General features: G+C 42.3%; 1 protein-coding gene across 6 annotated transcripts in view; it reads left to right on the top strand.

Annotated features, from left to right (window-relative positions):
- JAKMIP2 (janus kinase and microtubule interacting protein 2) overlaps positions 1-24115 on the top strand; it is a 109920-nt gene that overhangs the window by 64228 nt on the left and 21577 nt on the right. For 3 of the 6 annotated variants that reach the window (XM_081181018.1, XM_081181017.1, XM_081181019.1), the window contains exons 2-8: positions 4042-4311; positions 11905-12402; positions 18903-19112; positions 20265-20363; positions 20975-21121; positions 22603-22743; positions 23958-24014. In XM_081181018.1, the coding sequence (XP_081037144.1) occupies positions 4108-4311; positions 11905-12402; positions 18903-19112; positions 20265-20363; positions 20975-21121; positions 22603-22743; positions 23958-24014 (1356 nt within the window). In that variant the 5' untranslated portion in view covers positions 4042-4107. Of the gene's footprint in view, positions 1-1658; positions 1676-4041; positions 4312-8549; positions 9168-10527; positions 10549-11904; positions 12403-18902; positions 19113-20264; positions 20364-20974; positions 21122-22602; positions 22744-23957; positions 24015-24115 lie in introns of those variants that run through there. The other 3 variants (XM_081181020.1, XM_081181022.1, XM_081181021.1) reach the window with 3 other exon arrangements.

Here is a 24115-nt window from a genome sequence, read left to right as displayed (position 1 = left end):
CTTCTCTTAAGGGATGCCTTTGATCTGACAAGGTCAATTTTAACCAGATTCATATTTTGTGGTGTACATTTTTAAGTGCTGCTGCAGACAGACAGTCTAGCCACAGGATCTTCGGCAATGTGTGCTCACTTCATAGTTTTAACTGCTTTCCAAGATTGGATGGGAGCAGAATTTAATCTCCGATAAATCTTTATCTATGCCGAACTGTTGTGGCAAACATATTGCTGCTCCTGCTTCTATAAGTGTTAGAAGAGAATTGCGCTGTAACAGCATTTTTTACATGGCTCCTACCAGGGGCTTAATCAAGAATTCTTAAGCAATTAGAGGCAAGGGGGGAGGGGATATATACCACCAGCAGTCTTGGTGCCTGCTGCATTGAGGCCTTAGCTGCATTTATATTTTGCTATACTCTTTCCAGGCATAGGTCCACACTCGAAAGCTCCTTGTCTGAGCACCTTTCTCCTCCCTCCCTGAGCTTTCCTCATGAAAACCTGCTCTTTAGCGCTCAGTTGGCGCAAACGTCAGTTCAGGTTTTCAGCAGATTGACATTTTCTCTGAGTGCTAAAGAGCACATTTCCACAGACAAAACAAAGGAAAAAAACAGTGGTGGTCAGACTTGGAGCTTTAAAGCATGGACCATACCTGGAGAGAGCAGAGGAAAGGTATGTGTGGATAAGAGATGGCTAGAGGGCTGCATGGACTGCATCAGGACATCCAATTTTGGGGTGCCATGGCCCCAAAATTGTCCAAGGCGCAATCTTGCACAAGTCATTTAATGTGCATGTGAGTGCATACCAGAAGATGCACATCCTAGTTTTTCACATATTGTAGGGCATGTGTTTTAGAGATTGAGATTGTATAGGGAGCAAGTACGGTACTTATTTCTGCAGAATATTGTTAAGCTATGGAATTTACTCCTGCTGATGACCATCCCTGTGAAATCCCCCTGAAGCCACAGAGGGGTTGCATCCTAATTACCCACAGAGCATTATGGTCTTGTTACCAGTGGATTCCTGTGACCTCTTGCTTCAGAACAGTGGCTACTGTCTGTAGCAGTTATCTAGATTATTTTATATGCTTGTGTTTAACTGAACTGAAAACAACAACAACAGGCCAACCACTCCAGCCACTTTAGTGTTTGTATAAACTGTTCAGGTTCGTTATTGTTGTGTTCCATGCTGTGCAGTGGAATTTTGGTGTGTGTGTCTTTGGTCCTAGGCTTGATTCGTGTATATCTAATTCATAATCCGATTAGAATGATTAATTCTAGAGCACTGAGCAGCACGTCCCAATAGCTGCTGAGAGTGCCAAGTCAGCATTCTAAGGATTGTAAGCAAACTTACCCGCTGCATTTATGCTAAAGCTTGTTATCTCACTAGTTCAGTGTGTCACAGCTGCCTGGATACATCTGTAAGCAAATACAAATGCCAAGCGTAACATGTGTCTGTCTGCAGAGGAGAGGGAAATCAGCACTTGATATCTGATAAATCAAGGGTGAATAAGCAAGCCTTTTTGAAGGCATCTCCAAAACTCATTTCCTCATTATGGATCCCTTCTCCCTCTCTTTCATATTTTCCTGTGTACCGATACAACTGAGCCTTTCTGCAGCTGCTAAGCATGGTCGCATCACACCCTCCCTGCTATGTGGGTAGAATTGAGACATTCCATCTGTGTGGTAATGATATTTTTAACTGTCGTTCTTTATGCTTTTAGGCATACACAGCCAAAGGTATCCTATTTCGGAAGCGAAAGCATCCATCTTTTATGGGCCAATGCTCTCTCATTGTAGATTGACCTTAAAACAGCACATCCAGCACACTGAGCAATGCTCATGCTGCAGGACTGCAGTTGGTGATGTGTGCCATCTGCAGCATTATGAGAGAGTTCAAATTGTGGGGTAACCTGCAGCCAGTAAGGAAAGGCATCTCCAGAGCACTTTCTTCCTGCTGCTACAATGGAGTTATGTGCTACAGCTAAAGGTGTTAGCTATAATTCTTTACTTTAAACAAGCACACCCAGAAAGAAATTATCTCTCTCCCACCCCACCTCCTTAAACTGGATGTACATTACACATACACTGCATATGCAGTCTTACAGAAATTTCAGACTTGGCTTGCATTGCGTTTTTTTGTGATAAATTGCCACCGGTCTAATCACATAAAGCACAATGCTGGCAAATAACTGGACTGGCCAGTGTGAGACTTCTGTACAAGCAGCTGGTGTTGGTATTCATGCCTCAGACACCATGGATGTTCTAGCCGCGGAATCAGCACTGGAGTTTATTCTGAACGGATGGGCCACTGCTAATTTGCACATTTAATTAACATAATTGGAAATGTTGGTGGTTGACAGTATGGGAGTTGTGACAAGTCCTATCTCTCCAGCTGAGTCTTCCAACAGTCTTTGAAACAAACAAAAAAAAGCTCTGATATTGCCAAGCCCAAATGTTCAAAAATAGGACTAACGTAAGAGTCCTTTGATTTGCCTTCTGGTTTCTGAGCTTTCAGGATTCATTGCCAGTATTTTTCCAGGTTTCCCCCCACTACAACTGACAAGTGCTGCAACCCATTTAATATATATACAGTATATATAATTAAGATTCCTGTTTGAACAAGAGTCCCCAGGCCAATGGGAAATTGCTTCTTAGAGCACAGATTTCCCACCTCTCCAAACAATTTATTACAGACCTAATATTCCAACCTCCATGCTTGGTAATGCAATCTAAATCCTTCCTAGATGAATTGCAACATACGGTATGTAACAGTGAGTGGACTGGCCCCATACACTGTGCCATTTCCAAATCAGAGTTTATTCCAGAATAGTCTCCTTCACTACTTTGCCCTCCTCCTTCCCCTGGGGTTCTGCTTGCTGCAAGCATTAGGGTTGTTTGTGGGGTGGGGGGTGGGGAGAGAAAAATTAAGGGAGCACTGTGCAACAAAAACCTAGACTCCCTTAAATATGTAAAGGGCCAGAACAGATCTCCAGGTTGCAACCTGACAACTGCAATACTCCAAGACAATATTAATAACTTATGCAAGATCAGCAGATATATGGAAAAAACACAAGCAGACCATAGCAAGAAGGCAGGAAAAAAGCAGCTGATGTTTACTCCTTTCTTTTCCTGTCCCATTTCTGTATGGCTTCTCTGCAATCTAATGCATGCACCATTGGGAAGGTTTCTTCAGCCACGTGGGTAGATGCCTGGAAATCAAGACGACAAGGAGGAAAATTCATAGGTGCTAAAAATACTAGCAAACTATGGCTGGTTTCTAGCTGATCACAGATCTGGTTTTAATCTCTAGCCAAGCCATTAATTGGTTAAATCCATCCATGAATTAACTGAACATAAAATGAAGCACAGCAGAAAGGGAGGAATGAAATCTCAAGGCCATTAAGTAAGTGACAAAGTGGTGGAGGAGAAGCGGTGGACACCCAGGGTGTCTTTGCACTGGTTTCTACTAGAGCACCAGGTTAGTTGAATCTGACCCAGAGTGCCCCAAAATACATTTTACCCCTAATGTCCTTGTAGTATATGCCAGTGGAAAACATAATCTGAAATCTGTGTTATGGTTATTCCTATCAGCTTCGGCAACGTAGCCACAGAGGCCCTTCTCCATGTTCTATCAATAGGAGAATTATAGTGTCCATGTACAAATAACAGGGGCTTCTCTGTGATGGTGGGCTGACTTTGGAATGAGGAAGGTACGCCTTCAGCCAATTCTCTATTATTTCCTTTTGTAGTTTTAAACATTGTCTTTTGCCTGGTATTATTTAATTTTTATCTGGTTGAATGTTTTTATTCCTCTCAGTACTGTATTGTGTTTAACTGTTCTATGCTGTTTTGATATTGCATTGTGGATTTTAAATTGTCATATATACCTCCCAAGAACTCTATGATTCATGGTTGGCATATATGACCTAGGGCAGTTTTCTAAATCCTTAAAACAAAACAAAACATTGTCTTTATATTGAGTGTTGCTAAGCAGACTCCAGCTTTCACTGAACTTGCTAACTAATGCTGTGTCATCTTATTTCTCCCAGGACTGCCCAAGGAGCTGATGGGGCTATCTTTACGAATGTCACACAGTAGGTTCTGAGACAACTTTAATGGAAAGAAAGAAAAAATGGCTGTTCCCATTTGAAAAAGGATTCTCACGCACAGACTCACAACAGCCAACAGCCATGTCAAAAAAAGGACGCAGCAAGGCTGAAAAGCCTGAGGCACTGATTATGTCCTTACAAGCTGCCAATGAAGATCTCAGGACCAAGCTAACAGACATTCAAATTGAGCTTCATCAGGAGAAGTCTAAGGTGAGTGAAAAAATGGTAGTCAGAGGCAGCAGGCGATTAAAAAGAACATGACATTGCAAGGAATTAATAAAATATGCCTTCCCGCCATCCCAGAAGAGGGAATGAATCAAGCTTGCAATGCTTATTTGTGAGGTTTGCTTCTGACTTCCCTAAACGGGAAGTAAAGACAAAACACACTTCAGTAATACATGCCAGGATAGGCTTTTACTCTATAGCAACGGAACAGCAGGGTAAAAGCAGTAACTAAGGGTGGAGCTGCAGCAACCAGCCTGTGCAGTATGTTCTACAAAGCCAGCCACAGCCATCTGTGCTGCTCTTTAGCATATATTTAAGAAGCAGGCAAACTTCCCCATATATACCATTTGGTGAGTTTGATCTCTGTATTTACCCAAGTCCTCTTAGGATACTAGACAGATAAATGGTCGGTCTGCTTTTAGTACTGACATCGTTCAGAACTGGCTTTATGGAAAAGGACCATGGCTCAGTGGCAGAAACATGCAAAAGTTCCCAGGCTGAATCGAACTGCCTTGAAACCCTGGGGAGCTGCTGTCAGGAAGTGTCCACAGCACTGATGTAGATAGATCAGTGCTCTGACAGCTTCATGCGTTCCTGGGCTGCAGAATGAGGTGGAAAAGGGACGGTAGAATTCCGACTGTACTATTTCAGATTGCAGAGGAGAGTTACATTATGGATGCTCTTGTGTCAAAAAACTAGCGCAATGGGAAGATGGCTGGACCTTTCTTTTCCTTTTCAGAAGCATTAAAAAAAATGGCATTCTTCCACCTGAGCTGTGAAATGACATCCAGATTCTCTATGAGTTTTACTTGCCGATCTAACGCTGTCTTGCCACTTTGAATTCGCAGTCCAGCCACACTAGGAATTTTATAAGGTTCTTGAGGAAAATTTCCTCTCCCTTTCTCTCTCTGCCCAGAGAACTGTAATCGACATCAGTGACCCAGACTCTTTGATTCTTTTGCCAATAAGCATCGCCTCAGGCAAAACAAATCTAGGCTGCCACTGGATTCCATAATTAAGCAGTACCATTTTAACTTCCATGAAGTCTTTCATCACGAAGACCTTTCTGGGCTGTCCATAGATCAAGGCTACCATTAACCTCGGAGGACAACCAACTGTGTCTGTCGAAATCCAGTTTATTTCATTGTAGAATGATTGGGATGAAAGAAAGACTCGGTGCTGCATTAATATCAGACAAGATAGTGTACTCCAGAGTATTTCTCCTTTGGCCCTCCAGTGAGAGTCAGTCATTAATTTGCAGCCCATTTTAGCAACAAAATAATAATTTTGAATGAGAGGAGAGCTGTAACCCTACGCCCCCCAAAAATATGTGCAGAAGCACCAGTCATGTCAGTGGGACTTACCTATGTGTAACTGAGTGGAAATTGAGCTTTTGTTTCCAATTCATCATGTGCTGCACTCTATTTTTACAATCTTGAAAGACAGCTTGTGTTGGGTCCCCTCCCCCCTTTCCTTGGCACAGATCCTGCAGCACTCAGGGAAAAATTAGCTGCTCAGATCACTTAAGAACCATAGGCTAGTTGCCAGAGGCCTGGAAGATGTAGCGTGAGGAGGAGGTTGTCCTGACAATTGCCACTTCATTCCAACCCTACAGTCATCTGCATCTCTTGGTTGGTTGCAGCTTTTTGGAATGTGCTATTAACAAGAGAGAGACAAAGGGACCCACGTCATATATCGAGAATGGGTGGGGCAGCCAGATTTTAAGAGCGGCGAGAAGATACATGGTGTTCGTTGCAGTTTTTATTGTAATTTTTCCTTCTTGTAATAATGAGAGATATTCCTGAGTCATAATCTTATGTGCTATAAAACAGAGGATGGGTAAGAGGCCATTTCCTTAAATGGTACTCTTGTGTTCTACAAAGGGGTCCCATAGCAAATACCTGAATAATAATAATAATAGTAATTTATTATTTATACCCCGCCCATCTGGCTGGGCCTCCCCAGCCACTCTGGGCGGCTTCCATAAAAACCAAAAATACAGTAAAATGTCACACGTTAAAAACTTCCCTGAACAGGGCTGCCTTAAGATGTCTCCTGAATGTCAGATAGTTGTTTATCGCTTTGACATCTGCTGGAAGGGCGTTCCACAGGGCGGGCGCCACTACCGAGAAGGCCCTCTGCCTGGTTCCCTGTAGCTTTGCTTCTCGCAGTGAGGGAACCGCCAGAAGGCCCTCGGCGCTGGACCTCAGCGTCCGGGCAGACTGATGGGGGTGGAGACGCTCCTTCAGGTATACTGGATCAGCAAGATTGTCCCAACAGCAGAAAAGTGTCGTCTACTGTACATTGCTGTTGGTATCATCATCACAATTTTAGAAACACAGTTTGAACACAGGTGAATTCCAGAAGTCTAGGTGGGACAGATGAAAAGAGGCGCATAAAAATAAATCCAATAAGTATTGGATAACTTTAAGACATGGGTCTGCAACCCGTGGCTCCGGAGCCGCATGTGGCTCTTTTACACCTTTGCCGCGGCTCCGGGGCGGATACTAGCGAGGTGAGCAGGCGCATTGTGCGCCCCAACACTCCCCACTGTGGCGGGCGCTGTACTGGCTGTGACGTCGCATGGGGGCAGTGCGTGAGTTAGTCACGCACTGTCCCGATGTCACCTTCCTGCCCGCCCGCCCGCTACATTGTAAGGGGCATGTACGCTGGTCACTGCATTGAAAGGGGGCATGTACGCTGGTCACTGTTTTGAAGGGGAGTGAAGAACACACACACACACAAAGGTAACTTGTTAATTTAACGTTTATTTCTATGAGGAGGAGTAATTCTGAGGGGTCAAACAAAGAAATAATTTTTAAAAAGTGACAAAAAAGTTATTTTTATAATGTCGAGTTTTGCGGCTCCCAGTTGTTTTTTCTTCGGAAACGGGTCCAAGTGGCTCTTTTTGTCTTAAAGGTTGCAGACCCCTGCTTTAAGAGAAGCAAATTAAGCCATTATTTTTGGCACATTTTTATCTAACTCTCCAAGGAGTTCAAGATGGCATTCAAAGGAGATTCTTCATTTTATTCTAACAACTCTGTGAGGCAAGTAAGGCTGAGATGAGGTGACTATCCCAAGATGTATTGAGGCAACAAAAGCATTCCCCCCATCTTTATTTTATTCCTTCGTCCATGGGTATGGAATATATTTTAAACCAGATAAATGCTAAGGAGAGGGAAAGTTTCCAAAGAGCAATTTGGGTTCAGTATAGGTTACCAAAGTCTTCACATCAGAACTAAAACTGATCAGTGCTCTTCCTAAGGCAAGAGCTATTTTCATATCGCTTTTGGAGACAGCTAACTAAAACATGTCCCCAGAATCACCCTACAGCAATTATTCCAAACTGAAGTCTTCTTTCAATGTCATGGGGAAAATTCACATGGTAACCTCTATTCATATGCACTTGGAATACGCAGCAGGACCCCAGTGACTTCCCCCATGTACCTACCAGCCCTGCCTGGGTACAGGTGTGTGTGGAGACTTTCTAACCAATAAGGAACCCTGATCATCCTTACATGCATACGGTGAACATGAAAAGTTGTTCATCCTGGCACGTGCAAACTGGAAGCTGCATAGCCACTGGGGCTTGGGGTGGCATGCATGGTACTTTTCAATGGTCTAAGCATATGCCATATCCATTGAGGCTAGTGTGTGAACTGTCCTAAATAGAGCAAGCCCAACTGGAGTGGAGGGAGCATGTGAGTGAAAGTCTGCTTATGCATACGCAATTATGCCAAATTGTACATGTGTGTGTGCCATGTGTATGCGTGCGCATGTGTATGTGAACAGGTGTGTGCTGAATCTATGTATGGTGGGTGCTGTTTATGTGTAACTTCTAGCCTCACCTGTTCTGGCCACACCCACTTTTGTTTGTCTCTGCCCACTGCCAGTATGTGGTCCAAGGAGGTTGGATGCAATGAGGAATGAAAAAAGATTCTCCACGCCTGGTGAGGTGGGTTGAGTTTTGGACTTCACCCAAGGAGACCTGAGTTCAGTTCCCAACTGAGCCACAAAACTCACCATGTGGACTTGGGATAGTCACCTCATCTCAGCCTTACTTGCCTCACAGAGTTGTTGGCTGAGCACAGATAGTCCCTTTTTTCCCTCCACAGAAAAAGTCCACAAGTGCAGTTTCTGACAAGGCTTCATCGCTGCAAGCCTATTACAATATTATATTGATTTTTCCTTGGTGTTATCAGTGAGTGGGCCTCCCTGTTGGTTTTAAATATTTCTTTGCTTTCCCTTAAATTGTATTTCACTATATTTGTTGAAAAAGAAATACTCAAAGGAAAGCCTTATTTATTGAACAAAAGCCTTTCCCCGGTCATCACTGTGCACTGAACACCCCTCCCCCTGCAAGCTTTAGTATTAAACCAAAATTGTTTCTCTATCCAAGTGTTTTTCCCTCGCTAAATTGCTTTTGTCACTATCAGGCTGCACTTGAAGTCTGCCCTCATGATGATGTTGAAAGCAGCTTACAGTGCAGAAAAGACATTATTGTTGTTGTTTTCTGTCAAGAACCGTGAAATATTTATAGGGGCGAGTGCTGAGATCCATACATGAGCCCTTCTTTAGGCAAAATTCCTATTGAATATTGTTTCTGAAGTAATAAAGATGAAGTGCGGATTTAAGCCACCCATTCAGGTTGCATTGCACAGACTTCAAAAGCTCTGTCAGCAGATTTCAGATGGGCTCAAGGAAATAATCAGTGTTGCGGAAGGGCCAAGCTAGATGTGAGGCTTGTCACGTAGTTAACCCAGGCATGCTTGCTTATTTTAAAAAATAAATAGCTGGTGCAGGACTGGATTTAGGTTTGATAAGGCCCCAAGCTACTGAAGGTAATGGGGCCCTTTATATGTCCAGCTGTCCTTTGTCAACAACAAATTGTCGCTGTTTTTTGTGTTGAATATATGCTATATGGTAATTTATGCACCTAATAGGTATCTAAAGCCATTTGCACATAACAAAATATGTATTTTTTGCACATGCAGAATGTAGGCACCCTATATATAGAAATGAGCAAATCAGTGATATTTTAGGGAGCAGGCTAGCAGGTGGGGCCCATTGCTTACATCACAGGAGCCTACACAACACAAAACACTTTTGCTGTATGTAGGTTTTATTTTATTTGTTTTTTATCTTATATTTTGGAAATGTACATCCAGGTTTTTCCCCCTTTAATTTATTTGGGGGGGGGGCAAGAGAGGGAGGCCCTAAGCTATAGCTTGTTTAGCTTATACGTGAATCCGGCACTGAGCTGGTGCATAAGGTGAGTGTGAGCCAGATTGAGACCATGAAAGAAGGCTTAAAATCTCTCATCCTCTTGCCTTCTATTTGCAATGGTAGAAAAGCTCCCTTGGAGACCGGCTGTTTGGTGGCAATGTCATGCATATGGAATGCCCTCCCAGGTGAGAGTCACCTGGCCCTTACCTTGCTATTGTTTTAGAACCAGGCAAATCATTTTTTATTTACACAGTCTTTTAAAGATTGCTAACTTTTACACTATTTTCAAGAATTTGTGAGTTCTGATTTTTACCCTCTTCTGTGTTGTTGTCTTGTTGTTTGTTTCCTGCTATTTTTATTCTTTTGTAGTATTGCTGACTGGCTATATCTATATGCAGGAATGCTGACTGGCATATATATATATATTTACAGCAAATTTTGTAAATGATCTCTTCAGCTTGATTTATGCATCTTTTAAATCGTAGATAGAAGAAACAAAACTAAATTCTCCAGATGACAGAATAATTCAGCAGCAGTCAAACAAATCACATACACACAATAAAGAGATATCTGAAGAATATGTGTATCTGAAGAAGTGTGCATGCACACGAAAGCTCATACCAAGAACTAACTTAGTTGGTCTTTAAGGTGCTACTGGAAGGAATTTTTTTATTTTGACAATAAAGAGAGTTCATGTTCAAGTGTCAGAGGATAGTGCGGGGGGGGGGGGATATTCGTCAGAAATAACCTGTGTAATGTAAGCCATCTTTTGTGAAGTTACAATCTTTAGATTTGCTTTCTGAAGTCAGGCCTGACACGAGCAGAATCTTCCCTTGCGTACCCTTAGATAGTATTTTGTGAAATTAAGACACAGAGGTTTAATCGTCCCCTTGGCTCAAAAGCCATACTTTTCCTTCTCAGAATAAGCTGCATATTCAAAGTAAGACTGATATGCAGGGCCAGATTTAGGTTTGATGAGGCCCTAAGCTACTGAAGGTAATGGGGTCCTTTCTATGTCCGGCTGTCTTTTCTCAACAATGAATTGTCGCTGTTTTTTATGTTGAATATATTCTATATGGTAAATTATGGACCTAATAGGTATCTAAAGCCATTTGCACATAAAATATGTATTTTATCAAAGTAATTGTTGAACTGAAATACAATTACAAAGAAGTATATATTTTATATTATATTTTGGACTACAGGGCAGTCCAAAGTTCCCTTCAATTTTTTTTTTTGGGGGGGGGCCAAGAGACTGGGGCCCTAAGCTATAGCTTGTTTAGCTTAAACATAAATCTGCTGTTATGAGATACCACCTTCTTCCATCTACAAATCTAGTAAAGTGGCGTGCATCACCAACGATGAATGGAACACAAAACTGTAGGCTGGCCCAAAACCTAACTACCAGCCACAGAACACCTTAGTGATCTATTGTTAACCATTTTCTGGTGGCCCATTGAAAACTAGCAAACATTGGATGAATTACAACTCCCAGATAGCTATGCGAATTTGCTTGCAGGTAAAGCACACCATGTCCTTCTCCTCTCCCTCTGTATCTTCACCCTCATGAGCTAGTTTTTTAAGCCTGAAATACAGTGTATTGGAACACATACAAAGGAAATGTGTTAGATTTCCCGAATTGTGGGTGTTTGGACAAGTTGACCCTTGGGGTCCCTTCCAACTCTAGAATTCTATGATAGCAACAGCAACAAAAAAAAAGGTCTTAGAAATTTATCTCTATAATTCCGAATGAATGCAAGACGAGCATCTGAATCAGTGTGCAATTCCCCAAAGGTGGAGATCAGATTAACTCAGGTGTGAATTGCTTGGGACTCAGGGTTCACACTTCGGTTAAGGTTTGGTTGGAAACTTGCTGCTCAGGACTTTAGCTACATTAGTAAACAAGCTTTTGGTCTCACTCTTGGAAGAAAAAGAAGCCATTTGGAATTGTGTGACAACTGCAAATTCTGTGAACATTTTTAAGACTTACATCACCATTATCAACTTTTAGGCCACAAGCAAAGACAGATCTGTTTACCCCAGCATTTGATTTTTAACTAAGATCATATGGTATGATCATACTTCAGCCTACTGCTGTGTCCACCCTTTTAGTAAGGAAGGCTAGGATTCAGCCTTTTTATCAAATTGCAGGAGGAGTATTTGTACTAAGAAAGGTTGTTTAATTCTTTTGCTGTTGCTTCAAACTTCTGTGTTGGTATACTTTTTTATAATTGCCATCTGCTTTGAAACATTTTATGTAGCAACAAATGTAATGGATAGTCATTGTCATCATTATTAATTGTTTCATTACATCTATTTTTCTCTCTCCCTTGCTTTATTGTCTTCCTGTAGGTAAGCAGACTCGAAAGGGAGAAAACCCAAGAAACGAAGCGGATCCGGGAGCTGGAGCAGCGCAAGCAGACAGTGCAGATCACTGAACTGAAAGCGAAGCTCCACGAGGAGAAGATGAAGGAGCTGCAGGCCGTGCGGGAGAATCTCATCAAGCAGCACGAGCAAGAAATGACTCGGACAATGAAAATCAGAGACAGTGAAATCCAGAGGCTCAAGTCAGCCCTGTACGCGTTGCGGGAAGGGAGCAGCGACAAAGTACGGACAGCACTGACCATTGAGGCTCGCGAAGAGGCCAGGAAACAATTTGACTCTGAGCGCCTTAAGCTTTTGCAGGAAATTACCGAACTCAAGTCTGCCAAAAAGCAGGTGGACGAAGCCCTGAACAACATGATCCAGGCGGATAAGATCAAAGCGGGGGATCTTCGGAGTGAGCACCAATCCCACCAGGAAGCAATCTCGAAGATCAAATGGGAGAGCGAGAGGGATATCCGCAGACTGGTTAGTAACCTTATCTGGATGGGAAGCCACTTAACAGGGCTCAGAAGTACATACAGTGGTACCTTGGTTCTCAAACTTAATTCGTTCCAGAAGTCTGCTCCCAAACCAAAGCGTTCCAAAACCAAGGCACGCTTTCCCATAGAAAGTAATGAAAAATGGATTAATCTGTCCCAGACTTTTAAAAACCACCCCTAAAACAGCAATTGAACATGAATTTTACTAATGAGACGATTGATCCATAAAATGAAAGCAATAAACAATGTACTGCAGTCACACAATCAATCAATCAGTAGCTGAACTGGGTTCCACACAGTCACACAAAAAAAACAAAACAAAAAGAGCCACAAAAACAAAAACGCAAAATAAATAGCAAAAACAGACAGACCTCAGCGTAACACTAAGAATGGAAGTGGGGCACTCAAATTGGAACCATAACACTCAAAACGGAAGTGTGGCAACACTCAAAACAGAGCACATTCGGCTTCCCAAAAAAGTTCACAAACCAGAACCCTTACTTCTGGGTTTGCAGTGTTTGGGTTCCAAGTTGTACCAAGGCGTTTGAGAACCAAGGTACCACTGGACTAGTTTTGTGCAGTTGTCACAACTCTTAATGTGGTGCCTGCAATGACAAAAGAAAGGTTACAGGGGCAGGAATGAATTGGCTGCCGAAACAGGGCAGTGTAGCTCGAGATGCCCCCATCCTCTCCCCCATGCACACCACATGGATCAAATTCACTGTGGGAACATTGCATCCCCTTCTGAGTGTTATCGAGACTGATATATAAAATCAGTGAGCATAACTTACATAATAGTAGTTAGTCTCCCTCGTTGTTATTAGGGCATGTGCAGGGACGCGGACTTATAAAAAATATTGGGGGGGCCCGGGAAAGCTCATGAATAATAAATAAGCGCATGAATATGCAAATAAAGTGGCGCCGCCTCCTCGTGAGCGAATAGGGGAGAGCGTGCTGCGCCTATTAATCAGCTCCGAAGGAAATTGGGTGGAGCTTTTGCTCGGGAGGGAGGGCAGGAGGCATGCAGCCCGACCCTGTGCATTTTGGGCTGGGGGAGGGGCGGCGCTGGCGCTCTGCTGGAGGGGCGCCGGAGATTATTGGGGGGGCAGAGCCCCCCCAAACGAATTTTTGAGGGGGCTCGGGCCCCCTCAAGCCCCATGGAGTCGGCGCCTATGGGCATGTGAACAACGCATGCAAGCAGCCCTCTTTGACTCCGCGTGATTGTGTGCATGGGTACGCAGCTGCCAAGAAAAAAAATATTTCTGTGAACTTGGGGTGGAGGCCCACAGCCATTTCTTTCTACACAGCCCCTAGGGTGGGGTGGGGGGAATAAGCCAAAACGGTAAAAATGGCAATGTATTCCATGTACCCCTTCCCTAGGCAAGCCATCTCTTCTTATAGGAAAATCTGTATGACTTTTTTGCTTTGAAAATCCACTTCTTGGGGGGAATACATTTAAAGCAGGGGTAGGAAATATCCATCCCATGATACGAAGACTGTTCACGTCTCTGTCTAGCCTGTCAGACAGTTGCCCCTTCTCCCCAGGCCATAGCCCTCTTCCATGCTCTCTTTGGGTGCTTTTTGCCTTCCTGGGTTGTGTCCTTGAACTGTAATAAAGCCACTTGCTTGCCTGTATGGAGGATGGAGTGGGCTGTGTGTACAGAAAACGATGGCTTTTGCATGGCTGGAATGTAGACTTCCGTACAAAGTTAAAAGTGCAATCCTTCGTCCTATCCACTTTTCCCTGTGTCCTCATCACTTTCAACTTGCATGTGGCCCCTGGAAGATTGTTCCTTACCCCTGATTTAAAAGATGCCATTGGGTGCCATCCATATAGACCTGCACATGGTTCCCTGCCAGTTTTCAGCAAACAAGCCAAATTGCGCCACTGTACATAATCTGTCTTTCTCTTTCTCTTTCTCTTTCTCTTGATGTATCCCTCATTTTCACATTGTTCCTGTAATTGTCTTTGCCTGCTTGCAAAGGTCAGCAGACAAGCAGTGAAGTAGATTTACCCATGAAGTAGGCACACCAGCCTGCTATTTGAAATGGAAGCACAGGAACTCGATTTGCAATTGTGTTTGTTTGCCCACAGGTGGGGGTGCAGCTTGCCACTACTGCGATTCCCAAGGAGCACAATGTTCTAGGGCTGAGGTGAAATGGGGGTGAAGTGTTTCGTGTACATTTCCACCCTTGGTGAATGCATTATTCCTTTATATGTCATTAGGAGGTTCTTTTACACCCCTTGGTGAAAGGGTCGAACACTTTGCTCAATAGGATAGCAGGTTAAAGAGGAGATGTGAATCCCAGTGAAAGTGTTTCATGGCAGGCAAATGACACCTTCTGTCGCATGTGACATTCACACTGCGTCACTTAACTGAGATGTGCATTTGAATTGATATTCTGATACAACATGCATGCCCATGATTCGAGTTGGATTGTAGCAAAAATACACTGCCAGTGAGCAGTGGAACTGATAGTACAGTATGACACAACCAGGAGGACAACAGGGATGCTTTCTGCCCTCAGTGATGTCATCATATAACAAATTTGACTGGATACGTGCCACTGTGACATCACCAAATTCCGTATGTGATCCCTGATTAATCACTGGAGGAAAGCCCTTCAAATAATAATAATAATAATAACAACAACAACAATAACAGACTCCAAAGCAGTAACAAATGGGAAACAATGGCTACAAACAAATGTTGAAAACTGTGTTAAAGAGTGGAAGGTAAAGTATCAACTGCAGAAGTGCCTTTAATTGATTGTTGCTATTTAAGAAAGTATTTTCCTCTTCCTTGGCCTCCAAGCTTAAAGAGGATCAACTTGCTTCTCACTGCTAGTCTTGTAAAATGTGCACAGAGTCCTACACAGAACAATACATATAAAGGGACATGAGTATACCTTTCAAAATCATATATATATTCAGTAAAGCAGGAAGACACCTAGTGGCAAGCAGAAGTCTAGAGAGAAATAACAAAGCCAATCTCTCTCTCTCTCTCTCTCTCTCTCTCTCTCTCTCTCTCTCTCTCTCTCTGTGTGTGTGTGTGTGTGTGTACAAACACTGCTGAGTGTATACAGAGAGGGAGTATTGGATTCAGTCCACAGCACTGAATTTGTCTGGATGACTAGCCCAGAATACAAACTTTTTGGGAGCCACATACAAAGCCAGACCCTTGTGTCATGCATATTGGCTTAAAAGCACATTTCACCAGACTGGCAGCTCTGTAAACAAGATCAGACCCTGCCTCACAGACTTTGCTTTGCTTTTAGGAAAGCAACTCCTGTTAAGGATTCTGCAATCACAAGATATTGCAGGCTCTGGAAGTGGCTTTGAGTTATGTGTGGAAAATTCTCCAGAGTCTATTTTGTGTGAATGCTTGCACATAGACACCCCAAATTAATCATTTTCTTCCGCTGAGCATTTATTATTCTTATTTCTGTTATCTAGTTCATACCAAATCGTGACATTTTCAAGTCTCACATTGAGAGGTCTCAGTCAAAATCAGTCTTCCCCAGTGTGGTTTCTCCCTGGTATTTTGCACTACAACTTCCAACATCATGGTCTAAATTCTGGTTAACAGTTTCACTGCTAGGGAAAAGCTAATACCAAAAGTAGCCAACATGATGCCTTCCAGGTGTTGCTCGATATCAACTCCCATCTGCTTTAGCCAACATGGCTGATGGTCAGGGAGGATGGGAATTATAGTCCAATAACTTCACATTGTAATGACCAGGCCTTCTTGGTAGTGGCACCCGCCCTGTGGAACGCCCGCCCACCAGATGTTAAGGAAATAAACAACTATAGTATCTGACTTTTAGAAAACATCTGAAAGCAGCCCTGTTTAGGGAAGTTTTTAATGTTTGATCTTTTATCATGTTTTTAGTATTCTGTTGGGAGCTGCCCAGAGTGGCTAGGGAAACCCAGCCAGATGGGTGGAGTATAAATAATAAATGGTGGTGGTGGTGATGATGATGACACAGAGTAAATTGAACATGACATTGCAGAGAGGAATGGGAGATCTGAGTGTTGAGGGTCTATCATTTGTTTGTGGCTTTTTTCCTTTGTTTAGTTTACTGGATAGCACTGTGTTGTTGTTTTGCGGTACAGTATACAGTCCCACACTTAGCTGGGGAAATTGACTTTAGTTGATAAATGCTAGCCAGACATTAATCTGAGTCACCTTCTTGTTCTAAAATTGTTCTATACTCATCTTACATAAGCAAACATTTGTATGACTTTGCAAAATGAAAAGCTGCTCAGCATCTACTGATCTTATGGACTGCAAAAGCTAAACGTTTTACGTATGGTTCGACAACCAGTACTGCAGTTAGGACTACTGACATTTTTTATGGACAGCTGCTTCATTTTTATAGAGTTGCATGCAGAAAATCAGGTTTCCCTGTGACTGCATTCCCATACAGGCAAAGGAGCTGACTGACTTCTGGATATCAAGCTTATATTAAAGACACAGAGCCTTTGCCATAAAACTGTGGGCAGGTCTATGCTATGCATTTAAACCACATCCAACGCACATTTAAAGTACATGAATCTCCCCAAAGAATCCTAGAAGCTGCACTCGTCGTCGTCGTCGTCCTCGCAAAAAAACCTACAATTCCCAGCATGGTTAAACTACAGTTCCCAAGATTCTTTGGGGAAAGTCATGTGCTTTAAATGTGTATTGGGTGGGCTTTAAAGGTATGGTGTAGATCTGCTCTAATTAGCCTACATTGTCCAGAGTAACATATGTAGAAGTTAGCAAAATGTGCTATGTCCAAGTCAAAGGTATGCCTTTAGCACACAATCTTAAATGGATAGAGTGAATGGGGTGCACCTCAAAATATAAGATCTTACAGGTGCCCTCTAGCTGTTCTTCCCTGCCCTGTGACAGCTGCTTGCTCGCAAGTAGTTTGCACATGGCTGTGAGAATGCTTAAAAGAACCAATCATATGTTTATTACAGATTTGGCACAGCAAAAACACACTTTCTTGATTTTGTAGGAAATAACTACTTTATAAGGTCATTTAAGCAGTCTCCCCACCATACAAGAACTCCCTACAGAAGAATATCTAAAGGACACAACAACCTTTCCACAGAGTAGTGCCAGCCAATACAAATTGAGTGAAAACTTCTCGATCCTAACTGCAGACTTGGTTTAGATGCTCTAAAACCCTCAGCGCAAAACCTCCCAGAAAGTAGCATAAGATCATGTGCAGCAACCCTGATTGGTGTTGCTTCCTAGTAGTGATTGGTGTAGGTGCAGTAATAACCCCCACCCCTTTATGACTGGCTACTGGGAAGCACCACCTCCCAATGTGGTCAGATTGGGTCAGACACTACTTCCACTATACAGCTGCCTCCATGGACCTTTCCACCTGGAAAACTTTAGATGTAGGGTCTTTGAACCAGCCCATATTTATCACCCCATACAGACTCAGCATGTTTTTCACCTGACAACCACATGGTAAATAGGGCAGCTGTGAGCTGGCTTTTGGGGACATGCTGATCTGTCCATCACAATTAAACATTGCAAGTTGTCTCATTTTGGGATAGTATCAGAATGTGGATTGAGCTCAGATACAGAAAGAAATAAAGAAGAAAAAATCATGAGGCCAAAATAATTCAGTTGGGGTGGTTCCACCCAGGGCCGGATTTAGGTTTGATGAGGCCCTAAGCTACTGAAGGTAATGGGGCCCTTTATATGTCCAGCTGTCCTTTGTCAACAACAAATTGTCGCTGTTTTTTGTGTTGAATATATGCTATATGGTAATTTATGGACCTAAATATGGACCTAAAGCAATTTGCACACAACAAAATATGTATTTTATCAAAGTAATTGTTGAACTGAAATACAATTAAGAAGAAAGATATTAATAGTGAAATAATTATTAAGTTCTAACTTTAAAGAATTCCTTTAAATTTTGGGGGCGGGGGGCAAGAGAGTGGGGCCCTAAGCTATAGCTTGTTTAGCTTATACATAATTCCGGCACTGGTTACACCACATAGCTGCTACATAACAAAATGTTGTGTGCCCACCAAATAAAATATTTTATTAGCTCTGTAGCATCTATATGTCCCTTTTCAACATCCTGTTTTCAGCCTTGGCTTGTGAAGAGTTGCAATCTATTTTTCCTTTGGCTTTTTCACATGCCATGACATAACAGTCAAAAATCTGACAGGTGTATCTTTTCTAAACATCCAGACACAGATATGGGGATTCTTTGCCTTTTGGATTTATGCCTGCTGTACAGCTGTATAATCATTCCTTGACCATAAAAAGTTGCCGGCCATAACAGTAGGGGGTGGAGAGAGTAAAACAATTGACTGAAAAGTTTCTGTTCATAGATTGAAAGGCCTGCTTGAATGTAAACAAGTTGAGCTTCTGTATTCTGTAAACTGCCTTCATGAATGTGTAGAAAGTACGTTGGCTCACTGCTCTGGCTTGTGGAATAACACTGTCCTCCCATGTCTTAATTCAGATGGATGAGATCAAAGCAAAAGACAGAACCATCTTCTCCTTGGAGAAAGAGCTGGAGACCCTGACTGGATATGTTCAGAAGCTTCAACTGCAGAAGGAGGCTTTGGACGAACAGCTCTTCTTAGTAAAGGAGGCCGAATGTAACATGAGCAGTCCCAAAAGAGAGATCCCAGGCAGAGCAGGAGATGGCTCTGAACACTGCAGCAGTCCTGTAAGAAAGGGGAACATTTGGGCTTTGACTGGATGCACTTTGCCCACTTATTGCATCATTTCCACGAGGAAGCATCCATTTGTGGTGCATGAAACGTGCCCTCTTGTGGCTGGCGTAAGACTGCACTTCAATACACTCAATTTAGCACAATTTGCAAAAATGGTTATGGAAGTTAAAGCTTAGCATTTTTGTAGTACATGGAAGTGTTCAAATTTAAAATAATCTGTTCAACAGTTCTGTAAAGTGGGGGTGTCGAAGCTGAGAGATAGTGGCCTACCTACGCCCTTTGCATTCATGGCCGATTCAGGAGAGACCCATGCATACTATGCAACAATTATTTCATTGTTTGAATGCTTTATTTTATGTGAAATCATAAATGAATTGAATCCCAGAGGGTGAGAGACATGGTTTCAGGGTGGGGGGGCTAAATGTTTTGTCTTCTTTGGGTTAAGGTTACCAGATTTTTTTCAATGAATCTAGGGACACTTTTCAACTTCCTACCAAATAGGTGGATTTTGTCAGGGGACTGATATGTAAATCTGGGGACTGTCCCTGGGAAACAAGGCGATCTGGTAACCTTACCTTGGGATCCATCATTTCTGCCAAAGAACCTTGGGCTAGTCATACTACTCTGAAGTCTCTCAGCCCCACTCACCTCACAGAGTGTTTGTTGTGGGGGAAGAAGGGAAAGGAGAATGTTAGCCGCTTTGCGACTCCTTCGGGTAGTGATAAAGTGGGATATCAAATCCAAACTTCCCTACACAGCAGCTCTTGCAGTCCATTTATCCAGCAAATGTACAGAACCTGGCATTTCGGATCAGCTCAGTTTCTGAGCAACGATCAAAGGCAGCCCCACTTCGAGCACATTACAGTTGCCCAACCTAAACCATGGGTATGCAGTAGAATAGACTTACCAGGTCCGGTAGCATTAGACAGACTAAGGTGGTCGCCTGAGGCAGCTGAACTTTGGTGTCACGAAAAGGTAGCAAGTTGTTATTTATTTCATTTGCCATGTGGGGTTCAGGGGAAAGGTGCCTGTGGGATTTCCTTCCTCAGATGCCAAAATAACTTGTCTGGCCTTGGGCACTGCACTGACAGCAGTTTGCCTATATGCAGCTGTTGTATTAAATGATTTAAACATTTCCTTTGCAGGACCTACGCAGAAACCAGAAGAGGATGGCAGAGCTCAATGCTACCATACGGAAACTTGAGGACAGGAACACACTGCTGGTGGATGAGCGGAATGAACTGGTGGGTGCTTTTAGCAGTTTTTTCAGCGGGGGTGCTTGAACGCTGTATCAAAAAGAACAAAAGGACCTAAAAGGGGCCATGACTTATTATTTTGTTTATTAAATTTCTACGCCACCCTTCATCCCAGGGTCAAAGGGCAGGTTACAGCATAAACCAAATGGATGATTTACATGGCTCCTCATCACTTTTGGATGGAAGGAATAAGCAACACATGAGTAGGAAAAACAGAGGGCAAACACAAGCACATTCCCTAAAGAGGTGGGGAAGATCTCTCCTCCTAGATTTACTCCAGTGGCAGCCAATGCAGTTCCCTGCAGATGTTGTTGGACTCCAACTCCCATCATCCCTGACTATTGGCCAAGCTGGCTGGGGACTGATGGGAGTTAGTGTCCAACAACATCTGGAGAACCAGAGGTTCCCAATCCTCTTTCAAAGCACCTGTAGTGCTCTAATCTCCCCCCCCCCAAAAAAACCCTCTGCCTTCAGCTTTAATGAAAGTTAGAATTACCATGTTATCATTCCTTTCCTTGCACAGTAGACACCAGCAATGAGAAACTAAATGAAGAAATGAAGAAAGGGGTTTCTCTTATGAGTTATTATTGTTGTTACAGTTGAAACGTGTTCGGGAAGCTGAAAAACAATGCAAACCTCTTCTGGAAAGAAATAAGTGCCTCTCCAAGAGAAATGATGAACTCATGCAGTCGTTGCAGCGCATGGAGGAGAAGCTCAAAGCAATCGCTAAGGAGAATTTAGAAATGGTTTGTACTGAGTGTTCAGAACATATTTTTTTTCTACTTGTGCATCGTAATATTGGCAAGTTTTTGCCCATAAGTTTTCTTTGCAAGTGAATTTCTGGGATTTAACCGCAAAAGGCAAAGCTGACACTTGATCTCGTTAGTTGATGAAGGCTTTTCATTCTTCAAAACTGAGTGTGAAGATTTCAGAAACTTGAAACAGGGAAATTATCAGTAGCTAAAAACCAGTCAATTTCATGCTGATCTTTGTAGCTATGACATTGTGACATTTGACACATCCAAATTGAACATCCTGGTGCATACAAACTGAACACAGCAACCTGCATGCCTAAACTTCTTGCATTTCACAGACTTAAGAAGTTTATTCTGGCATAAGCTTTTCATGGACTACAGTCCAATTCATCAGATACATGGTCATAAAGACCAATACAAACTTTGTGCAAGCAAATCAGGATTAATACTCATTAAGTAGGTTGCATAGAGCAGCATCCATGCATGCAAATTTACATGAGAGCCTCCCAATTCTCACTTAAACTATGCTTGCGTTTGTACACATGAACATCCAGCACACCACACACACACACCAAGATTCCCTTTGTGAAGTGGGGGGGGGTTCTTTCCCTTGAACCACACCCCACAGAAGAGATGTTTGAACCATTCCCAAGTAAGCTGCCTCCGTTTGCTTCCCTTGAAACTTCTCCTGAAGTTTCTTTGTGTCAAGAGTAATTGACAAGCAAGAGCATTGTAAAAAGAACAAGGAATAATTTACGCAGATCTGTTTCAAATCATTTCCCAACCTGCTCTCCGCTGCACTTTTCTCTTTTGAAAAAACAAAAACTTTGTAAGCCTATATCAAAAGATATGTTCAGTGATTCCTAGTCTGCAAGTAAATGGGTCGGGATTCATTTTAATGATTTTATGCAACAGAACTGGATGTCTAATTCTCCATGAAGTAAAGTTGCAAACATAAGCTTCTTTTAGCATAAATTAATTTTAAGCAACAAATAAAATCCTAAGCATTTATATTCAGAAGTCCTACTGATTTTAGGGACTTACTCCCAAATAAGTGTGTTCAAGTTCTCAGCCCAAATCACAGAATCTAACATTCATACTATAGTGCAGGACTTTCAGCTCTAGCAAGGTTTTGTTCAGTTTTCTAAATAAGAGAGTATATCAGCCATACCCTCAAGACCATAGCAGGAGAACACTTCTTCTTTTTTAAGAAACTATTTATGTCTACCTAGAAATACACAAAGTGGAAAAACTGCAGCCTAACTCCCTGGCATCCATAATGGTTTCACACTTAAGGCAGGAGGCAACAAAACAAAACAAAATACTAAAAATAGCCATGTCAATTTGGATGTCAGATTGTAGACACCCGGCAGAAAATGTTGCTGAAGCAGAAAATGTTGTTTAAAAGAAATTTAAAAGAAATTACTTGTTTTTAATAGTCAGGGGTTGCCTTTGTTTTGTTTGCTACACAGAAAGAAAAAATGACATCACATCCTCCTCTGAAGAAATTAAAATCTCTCAATGACCTGGATCAAGCTAATGAAGAGCAAGAGACTGAATTTTTGAAGCTTCAGGTTATAGAACAACAGAACATAATTGATGAATTGACACGGGTAGGTTGACACTTCTGCAAGACATTAGAAGTAGAGGAGTAGCTCCTGAAAGCTATCATTATGAAAAAGCAAGATGGCCTATAATTATGGAAGCATTTCTCATATCCTGAAGTCAGGAGCAAGGCTCCCAGACCACATAGGATCAGACATAGCAATCCTTTAATAATAATAATAATAATAATAATAATAATAATAATAATAATAATACAAATGACAATATTTTTATTTACAAATTAAACAAAGAAATTATAGACAATAAAAAGAAATAATATATGAATACAGTGGTACCTCGCAAGATGAATGCCTCGCAAGACAAAAAACTCGCTAGACGAAAGGTTTTTCCGTTTTCGATTTGCCTCGCAAGACGAAATTTCCCTATGGGCTTGCTTTGCAAGACGAAAACGTCTCGCGGCTTTGTTTCCTTTGTCTAAAAACAAAGACATGTTTTGTTTATAAAGTTAATTTATTTTCCCTTCAATTTTTGAACTGCTCTTTACAGTATGTGTGACTTTAAAGAGCAGTTAATAAACTGTTGTTGTACCAAATTTGGCTTTGTTTCGACTTTTTTTGACCATAGGAACGCATTAATTGATTTTCAATGCATTCCTATGGGATTTCGTGCTTCGCAAGACGAAAAATTCGCTAGACGACAAAAATTGCGGAACGAATTAATTTCGTCTTGCGGGGCACCACTGTAATATGAATAATAGCAAAAACAACCATCAGTTCACTTTATGGATACAATGACCATCAGTTACTGCATCAAAAGTTAAACATTAACTTAAGCCCGCCAGATATCCAAATAGATATCAACACAACATTGGCATTTATATGGCATGAATTAGTCTCCCACTGTTACGGGTTGTGTATGGATTTCACCTTGATTTCCGTTCATGAGTGGGTGCCCTGTTGGCTGGGTGGTGGTGCAGTCTGCTGCAAACTGAACGCACCACGGGCAGAATAATCATGAGGATTGGTTTTTAATTCAGGGATGCAGAAAACTTTCCAGATTTTGCTGGACTCCAGCCAGCAAGACCAATGGTTAGAGATGACAGGGGTGGCTGACCTTTTTCAACTCATGACCTTCATTTCCTCAAGATCCCACCTTCCATTGGGTGGGGGCCAGAGACTTCTCAATGTGGAGAATATATTTGATGCCTGAGTGTGAGCCTGCCCTACCCTGGCACTCACTGTTCCTTGCTCTTCTTCTATAGGATAGAGAGAAACTTATTCGTCGCAGGAAGCATAAAAGAAGTTCCAAGCCAATCAAGGTAAGCGAAGCATAGAAATGCTTTGGACAAACAGGCTGTGCTGTATTTCATTATTGCAGAGCCCAATGTCGTGAGTCGCAGGCATTTTGGTGAGAAAGGCA

The sequence above is a fragment of the Podarcis bocagei genome (assembly GCF_964188305.1).
Source record: "Podarcis bocagei genome assembly, chromosome: 2".
NCBI classification, from domain to species: Eukaryota; Metazoa; Chordata; class Lepidosauria; order Squamata; family Lacertidae; genus Podarcis; species Podarcis bocagei.
The sequence above is the reverse complement of the archived record's forward strand: the minus strand, read 5'-3'. Positions and strand labels throughout refer to the sequence as shown.